The sequence below is a fragment of the Vanellus vanellus genome (genome assembly GCF_965231255.1).
Source record: "Vanellus vanellus genome assembly, chromosome: 4".
NCBI lineage: Eukaryota > Metazoa > Chordata > Aves > Charadriiformes > Charadriidae > Vanellus > Vanellus vanellus.
Window position 1 is genome coordinate 76,013,425 of NC_138909.1, and position 16,363 is coordinate 76,029,787.

Below are 16,363 nucleotides of genomic sequence, written 5' to 3' on the forward strand. Positions count from 1 at the left end.
TTGATATCAAGGTGTTCAGTGTAGTAGCATGAAAGTTATTTTTGCAAATGGCGTATCCCATCAGTTAACCTACATCTACTGACTGAAGGCTGCAACAGAAAAAGAAGTAATCCTGAAGACATACCTGAAAGTGGTAACAGCTGTTACTTGCTGATCTCAGTTTGTCCAAATAGTCTTTTACATGAATTTGTGTTCGTACTTCATCTTCCATTGAAGCAGTGTATAAGCATCCACAGCATGGCAAAGTGTGAGCCCATTTAAAGTATGACACAGTAAAAAAGGAATATATATAACTATAGAATGCAACACAAAAGATGAATCAAAAGATTGCATGTATCATAATGCATATATAGTCTGAAATGCAATGATCAGGATATAAATGCTCATAACACTTCCTGAGAAACAGAAAAGAAAATAATAAAAGAAAACGTCATCCCTAAAATTTCCTTCAGTCGGTATCCTCAGTATCCTCAGTCAGGAGCGTGGTTCTCAACACTGCAATAGTGTCTAGGGTTATCAAGTACAATCCAACGTTTTAGAGCTTAATAGAGCTCCTCCTTCTGTATTAACAATATATTAATTGGGAAAAGTGCTTTTAAAAAAAATTGTCCATGTATTTTGTGCAACATAAGCCGAGCTTTTCATCTTTTTCCATGTAAATGGTTAGCTATTTGCTTCATCATTGTAAAGACTTTTCTCAGCTTGCGTCAATATGAATGAACTGTTCTTGGAAGCATGTGACTAGGATTGTAGATGGAATATGAGTTTACTTGTGCAGCAGCAGTCGTACTTTATTTCTCATCTAGGCTCTCTTTCCCATGAAAGCTTGGACCAGGTGGTCTTTTGAGGTCCCTTCCAACCTGGGTTATTCTATGATTCTCTCTATTTAAGCTCTACTGGAAGTAGGTTACTGATATATCCTCTAATTGTTTTTGCCTTTTCAAAGACACGTCGTATTGATGTTTTGCTGTTCTGCTCCGATTCAACAATATGAGAAGATACCTTCTTTTCTGACACTTTCAGCTGATGGGCTCGTTGGCAGCCTTCATTAGATGAGTTCAAAGATGAAGTTACCTAGTACCTGTTGGTCTCTCATTCATTTTTATATCTAAATGATTAACAAGATCTTAAAGCAAGCTCTTTGTTCAGAGTTGCTTAATATTTGGCATTACCCTTGAATAACGGCTACCGATAATGCTGTTTTCTCTCCTGTGCTATCATAGCATTTCCTACTAGTGTACATGGCATACGTTCTTTGTTTAAGCAGTTTGTTAATCCACCCTGCACATCGAGGAAGTCATAAAGAACAAGATTTCAAAAAAACCACCTACAGGACTAGATTTCAAGTAGAATGATGTTTCCTTTTGATCTAGAGATCACCTCAGTAAAACAATGATTAGCACACCAAATTGGATGTTTGTGTCAAAAATCGAATAAAGATATGTAATCAGCGGTATTGCTTTTGTTTAACCATGCAGTGTATCTCTGGAGACAGCAATTTTATTCCAATTTCATACTTTAGGGTTTCAGATCAGAAGTTTAATGTTTGAATGTTTGGGACAATTGTGTCTTTGGTCTTGCAGGGGTTAAAAATCAGTTCTTCAAACCAAGAATCGTTCTATTACAATCTGTATTCAAAAAATATTTGAAGATATACTTAACTTCCTAGTTAAATAAAGAAAATTAAAACATCAATTCTTAAAATATTTGCTGTTCTCCTTAGCAGGAGCTGGACATTTTACATCTGAATGTAACTGTAAATTGCAGTGCAGAAAACTTATAATCACATTCAACTGAACTCCAGTGGACAGGGTCAATGTCCAAATGTGATCAAACACTTAAAGAAATTGTATTAATGCCATTCAGTAATTGCCATCATCTTGATTGTATTGACAAGAAATAATGGAGTTAAAAGGAATTAAGATGGCATTAATGCCATTTATTGTTATTGCTCGTACTATTTCCTGTAAAATTCTGTTTACTTTAAAAATGAATAGCACTTAGAGGATGTTTTAGAAAAGGTCTTATATCTGAAATTGTATAGCAACTAATCATGGCGTTGAGGCGATGCTTCTACTTTTCAATTGTTACTGTTCTTTTGCCTTCACGATGTTGTCAAAGCCCCATAATGCAAAATGATGTTTTAGCAGAGGTCATGCAGTTACCACAAGTCATTTTGGTTTTAATCAGACCTACACGGACATACAAGTTAATGTTATAAGTTCCTTCTGGTGGAATCAGCAGGGGCTCCAGATTGCAGACTTTTGCACCGATGACCTCAGTTCTGTAAAATGACTAAAACATGTCAAGATCCATAGAAGAAAATAGGCAGTCATTAATATATTCATTCTAAAGTATTGTGTAGCTATGATTCTCTTCCATAGTGCTTTTTTCTACCAGTAAAACTTAGAGCTTCTTTTTTCGTAAAAGCTCATTAAAGGAAAAATGGAGAATATGGTATCTAGTTAAGGGGAGCGAGTCATGCGTAATGAAATGCTTTTATGAGGGGTGTAAATAACCAATAAATACTTAATTTTAAAGAATTATATTCTTCATGAATATTTTTTCCTTTTTATACTTGAAAAAACAAACAGGGAAAGCCTGACAAAATGCATAAAAACTACTGGAAGCCCAAGTTTTTGACAGGAGTATTGGCAATTATTTTGTTCCTTATTGACATTTTTTACAGATGTTGCAGAGCTGAGAAAGCACAGGAGCTTTTTTTCTAAAAGCCTTAGTTTTGGGTTTTGATTGTTTTGGGGGAAGTGTTGTACTGTTAGGTAGCCAGTATTCATTAACCATACGGAAAACATTGTTTTTAATTTCAACTGAATCTCTTTCATAGATATCCTGGAATTCAGTAACTGAAAACTGTATCATTGCAATCAGACAAATCTCTTGTTTTCTTTTCCTTGTTTTTTTAGAGCTTCTTTGTTCTGAAGAGCTTTTATGCTCCCAAATGTTGCATACGTTTTATTTAAAGGAAAACTGGGCAGTGCCTTTCTGCCTGATTGAATGATCTGTTTGTAAAAAATAGAAAAAAAAATGTCCATATAAAGTGCCCCTGCTGGTTTTACTGGCAGGAGAACAGAGGATCCCAAAAATGTTGGCTGAATTTTTGATATCTACATTGATAGCAAAAAATTGTCTCATAGGTAATATTTCCAATGCTGTTTTAGGAGAATATTTAGGAATTAGTGACCTATCTAATGGTTTTGATACTTTCAGAAGCAAGACCAGAGCTTTCATCTCACACATTAATTCCAATGCCAGTTCACACAAGACTGTTGAATTGGTTTTGTCCTCAACATTAGATTGTGCCACAGCAGTGCTATTAGTGGTTTCATCCAGTCATTGAAGCACTGCAGTCAGGTAGTATCTTGTAGGCCTTAGGCATTTTTACTTGCAACATTACCCAGAAGACTTTTAGAACGGCAAACCAGGATGACTGAGTCACGGTACATCAAATCCCAAAAGATATCTTTTGAGATCACATCCAAAGTTTATCCCCTAGATTATTTTAGACTTTAATTCAAATTCTCTTATTCATCTATGGATATTTTTCCCTCTGACATGCTAGTACAAAGGTGAGGAAGGACTTCAGTCCTTAGATGTTTGCAGAGTCTTGTCCTTTTGTACTGATAACAAGAAGCAATTCAGATTCTGGTCAAGACACTTCATTTCTTCAGCAGAGAGAATAAAAGGTCAGATGGTATAAACTGGACAGATTTCTAACATTTTAGATAAGGAATTGCTACATTTTAGACAACAGTACTGGTGCTGAGGGTTTACTTGTTCAGTTGGCTTGAATGTGAGCTACCGGGGGCTTTTAAAAGCTTTTTCTTCACTAGACTTTCCACTGTGGGTTTCTGCATGTAATTTTCAGTTTTCTTTTACGTGTATATTTCAGATTTGCCTTTATACATGTGGAATCTAGGAAGGCAAAGTCTGTGTTCAGATTCAAAGGCAGCTGCCTAGGAGTTGACTCTACTGGGCAAAATATGTCAAGTCACTTGAACGAGGAGACAAAGCATGTGTTTACTGTTGTCGTAACAGTTAATGGTTGTGAGAAATGTGTTCTGTGCTGATACACTCCAGAGTACCTATACCGTACAGTACATTCATCATCAGTTATTGCTCCAAAAGAGCTTGAAGGGTATCATGGCTTCTAGTGGCTTCTTTACCCTCTTCTGGGAATGAGGATAAAAAAAGTAATGTGTCTTATTCAAAGATACAGCTAGAAGAAGTGAGGCTCTTCTAGGTGAGTAGATAAGCATCTCAAAAGAACAGCAATAAATGCAGGTTATTAGTTTCCTTTTCTTCCCATCGTTAGAGGTTTTAGAGATGCACAGTACCTTTTAAAGATACAAAAACCCATTCTCTTTGCTTCTGTGTTGTACTCCCTGTCCTTGAATTGTGTATCTCTTATTGGAGATTCTAGTTAAGTGATGAATTGTTATTTAGAAATTGAGTACAGGCCTGCTGCTCTGTAGCCTCTGTTGAGTGAAAAAGCAAAGTTAAACTGGGTAGAAAGGATTACATTTCTTTAAAATAATAATTGTGAAATGGCTAGAACTTACATATACAGAACAGTATAGAAATTAAGCACAGAACTGGCTGCCTGTGTCTCCCCTTGTTTTTGAAACTGAGCTTGAATTTAACTACATTTGTAAATAAATCTAGAATTTCATTATTTTTTCTTATGGTACAAAGTATCGGCCCTGTTCTGGGATTTAAACTTGCAGAGAGAAAGCTAATGATCTGCTTTGTATAGTATCTGCTAGTAGGAAGCTTCACTTCAAATGCATACCAAATGGCTTTTTAATTCTCTAGTAATTTTGTTTTATAAACTGGCAGATAGCGTTAAACAAAACTTACGCCTCTGAGAAAGTAATGTATTAAAGCCAAATCATTTGACAAAGCTTGTAAGACCAAGAACAGTTAAGAAATTCTGCCCATATACCTGTAAAGTTGTGTCTTGCTAGCAATTCAGTGTTCTGGTGGGACTCTTGGTGTTTATTTACCTTGCGTCTGTTCTTAGGAGCCTTGTGGTACACCCACCAGTGCACCATGGGTGAGGTCAAAGCAGTTTCCCCCTTAGCGAAACGAAGGCTGAAGTCATCGACTATGAGGCCATCAAAAAAGCACGACTTACAATTTGTTAACAAGGTCCTTGTGCAGTCCTGTCTACACATACAGTGTAGTCGCCTAGGATTAGTATTAGGGGTGAAGTTCATTGCCACTGAAGACATCCTATGGACATTTGGTCCTTGAACCATGATGTCTTGTAGCAAATTCTTGTTCCTTCCCTCACTGTACTATTGCCTGGAGAAGTGAAGGCTCCAAGGAGATCTTATTGCAGCCTTCCAGTACCTAAAGGGGGCCTACAGGAGAGCTGGGGAAGGACTTTTTACTCGGGCATGTAGCGATAGGACGAGGGGGAATGGCTTTAAACTGGAAGAGGGCAGGTTCAGATTGAACATTAGGAAGAAGTTTTTCACTCTGAGGGTGGTGAGGCACTGGCACAGGCTGCCCAGAGAGGTTGTTGAGGCCCCATCCCTGGAGGTGTTCAAGGCCAGGCTGGACGTGGCCTTGGTCAACCTGGTCTAGTGGGAGGTGTCCCTGCCTATGGCAGGGGGGTTGGAACTCGATGATCTTCAAGGTCCCTTCCAACCTAAACCATTCTATGGTTCTATACTACACCAGCCAATAATGTAGATTTACTCTGTTTGCTTTTATCATTTGGATGCAGAATAAGCTACCTAAATCTGGAAGCTCTTAAAATAGCTAAACTTTGAACTCCTCTGATAATTCAGGTGGCATGCAGCAGTTTAAGTGGTGTTCTTGGAGTCTGACAAGGAGAAAGAAGGGAGCAGGTGGATGAAAGGGGTGTCCGTGGTACTCTTCTCTGTAGAACTGCTGAAGTAGACTCCACTCTGGATAAGTGGAGTTGAAAATCTTTCTAAGTGCTCAGAGAAAACTGCCTCAGCTTGAATTTTCTCCTGTTATCCAGTTTTCATCCAAGAAAACTGCAGAAAGGGGCCATTTCTCTGCATATGAATTGTTCCATTGAAACAAATATAACATAAACCCGTAAATACGAAGTCATTAATCACATGTTATAAGTTGCTTATTCATCCTATATAGAACATTAAAAAAAAATATTATGCTGTGCAAAGATAAGCAAAAGTAATAATAAACTAGGTGTAGCCACCTGGTTTTTGGAAAAATGGCCGTTTCAGCTAAACAAGTTAAAAAAAGGATCCTGGAAAGCGAAGACAGATTTGGGTAAAGCCTGACAAGATTCAGTCCTAAGGCCTTTCAAAGTTTGTTCAAATTGTACTGCTAGCATTGGCGATGCTGCATTCATGGGGATACAGAGCTACACTAGCTTACATTTATCTCACAAATGTGTTACTTAACATTCTTTAAAAAAAAAACCAACTTTAAAGGGTTTTAGTAAACCCTGGTTTAGTTAACCACCATGGTACGAATTTTTACATTTGTGATCTATATGCTTAAATCATCATTGATTTAATTGATCATTCTGTGATGATCATAAAGTCGTCATAGAATGGTTAGAGTTGGAAGGGACCTTAAAGATCATCTAGTTCCAACCCCCCTGCCATGGGCAGGGACACTTCCCACCAGCCCAGGTTGCTCAAAGCCCCATCCAGCCTGGCCTTGAACACCTCCAGGGATGGGGCAGCCACAGCTTCTCTGGGCAACCTGGGCCAGGGGCTCACCGCGCTCAGAGTGAAGAATTTCTTTCTAATATCTAATCTGAATCTCCCCTCTTTCAGTTTAAAACCTGTTACCCCCCGTCCTATCACTACAGTCCCTGATGAAGAGTCCTTCCCCATCTTTCCTGTAGGCCCACCACTATGACTACATTGTGCTGGTGGGAATATTGATGTACACTAAAAATGAATGTATAAGTAAAAACTGTAATTAAATTATCTTGGAGTTTTTGTAAGGATTATCTATACTGATAAATCAGAAGACATAGTTAGATGATCCAAGTTTCCCATTTCAGTTTTTCTCATTTGGTAATCAAAAGATACTATATTTTCATCTTTAAGATCATCAGAATGACTCTTGCTGTGACTGTGATATTTGTCACGTAGATTCTGCGGTATGACCTTCTGCAAGAATTAATGTCCGTTTTTACAGTTTTCATATATCCCTAACCTAACTCGGCACTTCATTCCATAGGGAGTTTCACTTTTCTATCAACTCAACTGTTGTTATTTGTCACAGCTAAAATGAATCACAGTCATATAGGACACACAATGAGAATTTCATAAAATGGGGAAGACTTTTTTTTTTTTTATAATTGGATTTTTTTTATGGTTTTATGTATCTTGTCATACATCTGAAAGCAAACAGTTAAGCTAAATATTTATATTAGATTAGAGACAGAAATAACTTCATGAAAGGTTATATAAATCTCAAACACTAGTTTGCAGAATATTTGCAATGAATGCCTTCTACTGCTGTCAGTGCTTTTTGCCATCTAGGTGTGTAAATGTGGCAATTCCAAGTGCACATAAAGACAGGATTATTTCAAGTGAGATTTTGAAAACCTCTGTCTTGAGCTAACTCGTTTCTAACAGAAGTCATTAAGAATTTTATGGGAGTAACGCATCTGAAAACCCTATCCTAAAAATCAAATAGAGGAAGATACTGTATGTGGTTAGGTAAACAATTATGTATCTAAAACAAACATCACAAGCAGAATGGTTTTCTATTCAGTTCCTCTGGGTAAATAAATGAGTATATTGTTTTTCTATTTTTTCTAGTGCGTTGTGTTTGCTATGACATCTGGTCAAATGTGGAATCATATCCGTGGACCCCCGTATGCACATAAAAATCCTCAGAATGGACAAGTGGTGAGTTGATTCTTTTATTTCAAGGGGAAATATTATACATATAGTCACTCTCTACAGTGAGTCTGCAATAGCAAATAATTGCAGTTCCGTAGCACAGTATGACAGTCTGGTTTAGTCATTTTAGATTTTGAGAAAGTTCCACCATCTTTGATTTGAGGAATGAAATGAGTGACTGTGTTTTTCAAAATTCTCTCCGTGCGGCTCCCAGCTGTACTGAATGCGCTATACAATGTTCCATACCACATAACCTCTGCTGTCCAAAGATAAATGGATATTGTGTGTTTTTGTAGAAATATGTTCCCTCTCAAGGTGAAAAGCGAGTTTATTTTTTTTCTTCTTTCCAGGCTCCATTTACACAAACATTAGAGGTGTGTAACCTCTTATCTTACTTTTTCTTGACCATTTTAGTTCCAAAAGGAGATGGAAAATATTTTCATGTGCTTTGTATTTCTCACGTGCTTTTTCCCATCGTGCCTGTAACTCTTCCACTAAACTTTATGGGATGTTTTTTCCTATATCTGTTTACTCCTCCTATTTAAATTCTTTATTAGCTTTACTAAGAAGTTACCATTAGTTGATTACTGCCAGAAATTACTGTCATATCCTGCTATTGCTGTCTTTGAAGGAATTCTCTTAATTTTTCCTTCCTGCTCACATATTATCAAATGTTCATCAGAGTTCAGAAGGATAAATTCTCTGTGCCTACTGGGAAGGTAAAGAGGACCTTGGATAGTTTCTACCACTCTTTGTTATTTCCCACTTTTCAAGCAAGTTGTTGGGATGGTATCAGTGAACTTAGTGGTCAGGAAGTTTTTTCATGACTAGTGGCCTGTCGAGCAATTTTCAGCTTTGACTGTCACTGGTTAAAGGAGACTGGCTTATGTCTTAAAGAAAAAAAAAAAGTATTCAAAGCTCCCTTTGTGTCATACCTTAATTGAAGGAGCAAAAAACCCCGATGCTTTGAATTTGATTACCAACTTGCTTTTTATCAGGAATGTAGCAGCATATTGATGTCATAAAATGACATGATTCCATCTGTCAACTTTGTGCAGAAGTAGAACTGATAATGTAATAAATAATCTCTGTAAAACATTGTGTTTATAAAAATCTAGAGTTTTTTATTACTGCCTTGCAGTATTAAATTTATGATGCTTTCCTACAGGGTGACAGAAAGGAGAAAACTGCATAGAAAAAAGCACCATTTGTGACAAATTAGTCTTTACCATATCCAGTTTTTTACATGTTACCTTTCTTAAAGACCTGTGTCTGAAGTACAGACTACATTAAATTATTTTAAAATACCCTTTTAATTGTTCCTGAATTTGTTCGATCTTGTCTTTAGTTTTTAAAGGGTGAACTCCTCGTATCCTATCTGAATGTCTGAAAAGCTACTAGTTTGGGACTGTTAACATATACAACTAAATAATGAAAATAAAGGTAGAGATGATTTTAAGTTCTAGTTACTAACCTACTGCATTAGTCAACACACATACCTTCCTTTCTGGTTTTGCTCCATTATATGACTTCAGATAAGTTATTTGCTGCCTCTGATTTGCCTGTCTTTCCTTGGTCGTATGGGTCAGTACTTACACCTCCTTGGAGCTATGTCTGTGTCAGTAAATAAAACCGGTCAGATTCTAAGAATTAAAAAAGTATAGATGCAGGATCACCAAGTTCCCAGATTTATTTAGGTTATCACTGACTGCTATAGTTTTAAGGCAAGGCTCTGTTTTTTACCAGTGTTAGAAGCTTAGTAAGGATTCTGTAAAACTTTACCTATTTTACTTTGCCCTTTTTTTTTTTTTTTTCTTACTTTTCAAATAACACTATTGACTATTTTCCTGTTTCATTTTTCTGGCACTTATCTATGTTCCTGTGAATTTGAAGTCATAAAAGTGCTTATCTAACGCTTCTGTTAGATTTATTCAACCATGATAATTCACTGTAACATGATCCTGCATTAAGTTAGCAACTGCTGTCTTTACATCTGGATGAAAAATTTAACTCATCGCTTTCTTTCCAATGTCTAGGATTTAGTACCAATTCCAAATTTCCATGCTCATTTTGTACAATGATTACTTGCATGTAATACTTTCCAACATTGTTAACAGTCTTACCATGTAAAATTCTGTTTTTAAGAGGAGGCATAGAATAGCTCACCAAGCTTAATTGTTTTATTGTTAAGGTCAAATTTATTAATTTTTAGCTTTTTTTATTTAATAGGAGTGGTTCAGTTCTGTACTAGCTGTAGAGCTCAGTATGCCACCAGACTTTGAAAGTGAAAGTATTCTGTCTTCATAAACTGTCCCTTGCCTCAGATATCTCCTATTATTAGCTTTGTTCTTGTAATAATTTTAGATGACACTTCATTTCTCTTCCTTAAATTCTTTTTTTTTTTTTTTTCAAAGATGAAAAGACATTCGATTGCTTTGCTTAAACAATACTACTCACTGGTGTCAATATCTTGTAAAAGTAACATTACCAGTTCTTAAAATCTTTGGGTTGTGCATTGTGTTTATGATTCTCTGCTTGATTACCTAAATTACTTTAATTTTATGATTGTATTATTTGAGTGAAGCTTTTAAACCATATTTTTTGCAATTCCGTGTGGGTCTGCTGTGTAAAGTTGATGTGCTCTCTTACTGAGGTTGTTGCAGTTACTTCCTTTGTTCTCCATTGCCATCAGCTAATTTCAGTTTTTGGGTCCACATGAAAGCAGTATCAATTTTTACGTAGAAAGCCAAATCACACAGTACTGTTTGATATTTCAGTTCTCGTTTAGGTTGAAAAAACTGGTGTTAGTCTTCTATCTTGACATGTTCTTTATCTCAATTATATTTTTTGAGTTCTTTGACTTTTGCCTAATAATTTTGTTAGGAGTAGGCCCTTACTGACCTAAAATCTGTACCTATTTTACCGGGTTTCAGAGTGAAAACTAAACATCTCATTGGTGTCTGTATTCAAACAGTCTTGGGAGAGTTTTGATTTTTATTCAAAGCTTGATCCCTGTAGAGCTGGTGGTGAGACAAGTAGCGAGCTGAAGAAAGCAATTACATATTTTTGAGCCTCCTGCAGAGGTAGTTCTGTTGCTGTTTAATTGACCTAATAGCAAAGAATTCTCATTAGATTTTCATCAGCTTTTAATCAAATAGCAGCAATGGCTAAGAAAGCGTTTATGTAGGTCTATCCAGGGACTAGCAGCCTTTTTTTTTTTTTTATTTGGATATAATTGTACGATTTTTATTGTGCAGTGTGCTCAAGACTGCATCTTTAAAATGGTTGAAAGTTTACTATAAATGAAAATGGAGCAAAGGGCAAGCTTGATCTAAAATACTGAGTTAAGATAGTTTTCAAAGCTCGTAGTATTCTTTCCTTCTCTGAGAAGAAATTATTAGAGGTTGGAAAAGTTTTTGTGTAAGGAGGGAAATACGATATTTTTATTGTCAGGTTAGTAGATGTTTTCCTACATAAGCTGATGCTTTGTGAAATGGATGATGGTATTATTTGCCACTGTATTAATTGGAATTTTTTTAAATGTGTTATATTTTAAAAGCTTGTTAAAATTGCTTAATCATAAGACAAATTATGTCCTTAGGAAGCATTTTATATCTGTTTAGCAGATCTTTTAGATAGAACACCTGGCAATATCAGACCAAATATAAATATTTGTTCAATTGTGGTGTTTGTTCAGAATTTTTTTTTTCTACTTACTTTTCAAAGTTTTCTAACCACTGATCTTTATTCAAGAACAGTCTCTAAAATATCACTTTTCAAATGGTCTAGCTGATACGGGTATCTGGTAATCTATATGTTTCTGAAATTAAATGAAAAATATGTTTGATTGCTATTATTCATTTTTGCATTTGTCAATGCAAAATTAAGGTTGTCTGTGTGAAAATTTATGCTTAGAATATAAAGATTCTTAATTCATTTTAGTTCTTTAATGCTAAGCAGGACAAAATGTCATCTATTAAAGTATATTCTTCGCCGTTTTGTGACATAACTTTTTCATATGAGTCTAATTAAAATAAATGGAACTTTCTTGGAACAGTTTTAAATAATGACTCTCCCTTTCCAGCTCACTAAGTCACAGTAAACGCATTGTCCTTTTCCCTTCAATCTATCTGGAAACATGTTTTGAAGTACAGTTCGCTAAGATTGTATTTGTAATACCTTACTTTACTGAAAGTGGCCAGATTTCTCGGTAGCAGTTTCACTATATAAAAAAGTCACTTTGTTGTGTCGCATATTATATGTTTGTCTTGCTTTTGGATAAAAACAAAGTCCATACAGGTTGCTATATCAGTGTGTAACGTAAGATATCCAGACTGGCTTTAGTAGTACCACAGCAATGTTTTGGTGCATATATCAACAATAGTCATGACCATAGTGCTATTGAAAATACATGTTAATATTTTATTGGACTAGTGACCAATAAATCCATGACCATATCCATGAGCCAGCAATGTGCCCTTGTTGCCAAAAAGGCCAATGGAATCCTGGGCTGCATAGGGAAGAGTGTGGCCAGTAGGTCGAGGGAGGTCACTCTCCCCCTCTACTCTGCACTGGTGAGGCCACAACTGGAATACTGTGTCCAGTTTTGGGCTCCCCAGTTCAAGAGGGACAGGGAACTGCTGGAGCGAGTCCAGCGAAGGGCAACTAAGATGATTAAGGGCTTGGAGCATCTGCCTTATGAGGAAAGGCTGCGAGAGCTGGGACTCTTTAGCCTGGAGAAGAGAAGGCTGACTGAGGGGAGACCTTATTATGGCGTACAAGTATCTAAAGGGTGGGTTGAAGGAGGATGGAGCCAGGCTCTTTTCAATGGTTCCCAGTGACAGGACGAGGGGCAATGGGCACAAGTTAGAACACAGGAAGTTCCGTTCAAATACACGGAAACACTTCTTTACGGTTCAGGTGCCAGAGCACTGGCACAGGCTGCCCAGGGAGGCGGTGGAGTCCCCTTCTCTGGAAGTTTTCAAGACCCGCCTGGATGCAGTCCTGAGTAATGTGCTCTGGGCAATCCTGCTTTGACATGGGAGTTGGGCTAGATGGTCTCTAGAGGTCCCTTCCAACTCTGAAAACTCCATGATTCCATGATAGTGTCCTGGTTTGAGATAAAACAGAACCAATTTTGTTCAGTAACTTTGCTTCTTAGCTGGGCCTCTTCTGACTGCTGAAATTAACAGCATATTGTGCAGACACTGTTCACTCTCTCAGAGCGATAAGACCAATGTTCATAGCTGATGCCCAGGCACGGTATGCAGAGAGGCTCCTGCTTATACTCATTGCTCCAACCCCCACGGCCAACCAACTTGGGTATTTGCCCCGTTGGAGGGCAAAAAAGCATAGTGGGGTCCCACCTGCAGGGAGGAGAGGACAGGACAGGTGACCCCAAACTGACCAACGGGGTATTCCATCCCATCTGCCTCATGCTCGGTATAAAAGCTGAGGGATCGAAGGGTCAACGCTCTTCCTTCACTGTCCGACGTCTGAGGAGGACTCTGTTCGTCTGCCTGTGATCCCGATCCTGAATGCAGATCCGGAATCCAGTTCCCGTCCGTTACTGAGTCCAGCCTGGGACTGCCCCAGTGCCAGCCGGTGACGTGATTGTCATCCTGGGAGCTTGATACGGTTTTGTATATATTTCATTATTTCTTTTTATTTTAACATTTCATTAAAGTAGTTTAGTTCCTTCTAAACTCATAAGTCTCTTTTTCCTCCTCTGCCTCTCTCTTTGTAGAGGGGTAGAGGGGAGCATCTGTTGGTCCCGTCTGGGGTCCCCCAGGTTCCTAGTAGTGGATTTTGGCCTAAACCACGACAACTAGCTAATTATTTATGTTAATCTGCTTGACAGAAATGAGAAGTAGGTTATCTATTTTATGAGTGTATTTAATGAAACTGCTTTCCTGTGATCATAAAAGCAGTGAGTCTATTCAGAAGCTGCAACTAGTAAAGGGTTTCTCAAGCCTTTAATTTAAACGTCTATCTTGATTTAGTCAAAAAACCTAACAATTGGCAGTTGAAGACGTAGAACTAGTATAAAACAATATTAATTCTGTTAACAGACCAGCATGTTAACAAATGGGCAACATCATATCTAAACTACTGTTGGGAAAACTATTAACCTGTATAAGACATCTGTCCGAATTTTTGAGATTATAATGGTGATCGTAGTTGGCATTTCCATAACTTTCTGTATAACACGTTTCTACCTTGATATTAGAAAAAGGAAACCTTTACATGATATTTTGTAGCCTTTTTTATTGTGGGGAAAAAAAGGAGGTAGGAAAATGGTCATGAGAAAAGGCTTGCTCAGATGAGGCATTAGAACCTCTAAATTCTTAAAATAATTAATTCTTGAAGCATACAAGCTGTAAAAGCTCAGGTGGTACCATTGTTTTGCAAGTAGTGTAGTTTTGGCTGAGTAAAGATGGAACATGTTCCTATTAAGTAAAACGGGATTTTAGACAAATAATCAGGCAGCCAGTAGTCTGTCATGGTAAAATACAATAAAATATAAAAAAATATGGATTTTAACTGCTGCTTGTAACAACAGAAATCCAATTTTAATTGACGGATACCGCTTTCAACAAACACACGCTCCTCCTTTTCTCCTTCTCCCTTCCATCTTCTGCTAAGCGTAGATGGGCTCCTAGAAAAAATTTAGCTTAATTTGAAAGAACAACTGTTTTGTACAGCTACTTTTATGTCAGAAGTCAGGGAGACCTCAAATATGTGCAGTTATGAAGTATCTGAAGATAGAATCATAATGCAATACAGAAAAATATACTTTTTTTTTTTAAAGTCAAAAAAACCCAGAATGACACAAAGGAAAAAACTGTTTATGTTGTTCTGTTACCACTAGAACTAGAGCCATTTTCTTAAACCCAGCTTGAGTGCCAGGTCGGAATCTAGTTTTTCTGTCTTCCTGGACTTTACTAGTTGTGTAGATGTTAAAAGGTAAATCTTCTCTAGTAAAATAATTTTGATTGGAAGGTACCTCTGAAGATGGTCTAGTCCAGCTGCTTGCTCAGAGCTGGTCAGGTTGCTCAGGACTTAAAGCGAATTTTGAATGTCTCCATGGTTAGAGATTCCCCAACCTGCTCCTGTGTTTGACCATCCACATCATTCTTTTAATTTTACCTTTTAATTTATTTTTATCTTTTTTTATTTATTTATTTATTTCAGGAACAGTCAAGGTAAATTTTATCCTTCTCTTCAGTAAAAGGTGATTTAACTGAGTTCTTAATTAGTATTTAACAATGACTTTAATAAAATTAGGCTCAGCCCAGCAGTATAGCGTTTCAAAGCTCTTGGCAGCATACCTTTGCTTAAGTGACAACAGCACTATTATGATATCGCTACAATATCCACACTGGAAATGAGAAGACATTGAGCCCGGAGCAGTCACAGCGATTTCTCTCTGTATAGATTCTGTTCTCTGAATAGAGCTGTGCAGATATTCTTCCAGTACCGACTAAAAAACTTAAGCATGTTTGCTTTCTTCTAAAATCTTACATGTTTTCAACAATTTTGAGACTGGGGGAGAAGAGAGGTAAGAAGTCTACCATATTTTCCCTATTCCACAGCAGTCTCTCACTACTTCAGATGGATTATTTTGTGAATCTTTCCTCTTCTGTACTATAACCTATAGTACAAGATTGCAGGTGTTGCTTTTGCTGAAGTAAAATTTCAGCAGTTGGGAATTGTCTTGTGAATTACTAAGCAAGTATCAAAATATTTCCAATCCTGCAGAGCCTTCCAGAGTTATAGATGTGGTGCGTTTTTCTGTTGGAGAGCTCTTGCCTCTCCGTAGAGTTTTGCTAGTAAGCTCTAATGCTGTCATTTCAGCATAACAGATTAAATATCTCTTATGCCTGTGAACGATGTCAAGAGAAGAAAAATGCATTTGAGTGTGTTAATGTAAATGAAGCAGCATATTTCAGAATGTGCCTCATGGACTAATTTACCCATAATCTTCAGTTCAGAGAGATACCTTTTTATTGTGGTTGTTCTTTTTTTTTTTTTACGGTGGTTATTTTTTAATTGAATATAAGGAACTTTTGATACTTTCTTTTTTTTAATCTGCAAGGCAACAGTTATTTGCTACTTGATATTTTGATAAATATAGAATGCTTTTTGTATGTTTTTATGGAAACAGAAATTATTCTGAATTTTTTTTTTCTAGATCTGTTGCCAACATTAATTCCTTTCTTTGGCTAACCTTTCATGTTTACTGTCCGTTCCTGAAGGAAGAAACAATAGAAGAAGACACACAGACTAAGTTAAAATGTAAACTAAAATTGTTTATTGTACATGCAGATTATTCTTCTAAGCCTCAAATATGATAGTACTATACATCCCACCTTTTAGATATCTAATGTTTCTCTGAAGTCCTGGACATTAAATGGTGGGATAGCTATGTTTTTTGGTTTTCTGTTCTTTGAATCATTCATAAGAATTGCTTTTTT

The 16,363-nt window shown here is 36.8% G+C and overlaps 1 protein-coding gene across 1 annotated transcript in view; it reads left to right on the forward strand.

The window, feature by feature from the left end:
- TUSC3 (tumor suppressor candidate 3) overlaps positions 1-16,363 on the forward strand; it is an 88,460-nt gene that overhangs the window by 14,646 nt on the left and 57,451 nt on the right. The window contains exon 5 of the mRNA XM_082482693.1: positions 7,803-7,892. Within this exon, the coding sequence (XP_082338819.1) occupies positions 7,803-7,892 (90 nt within the window). The remainder of the gene's footprint in view (positions 1-7,802; positions 7,893-16,363) is intronic.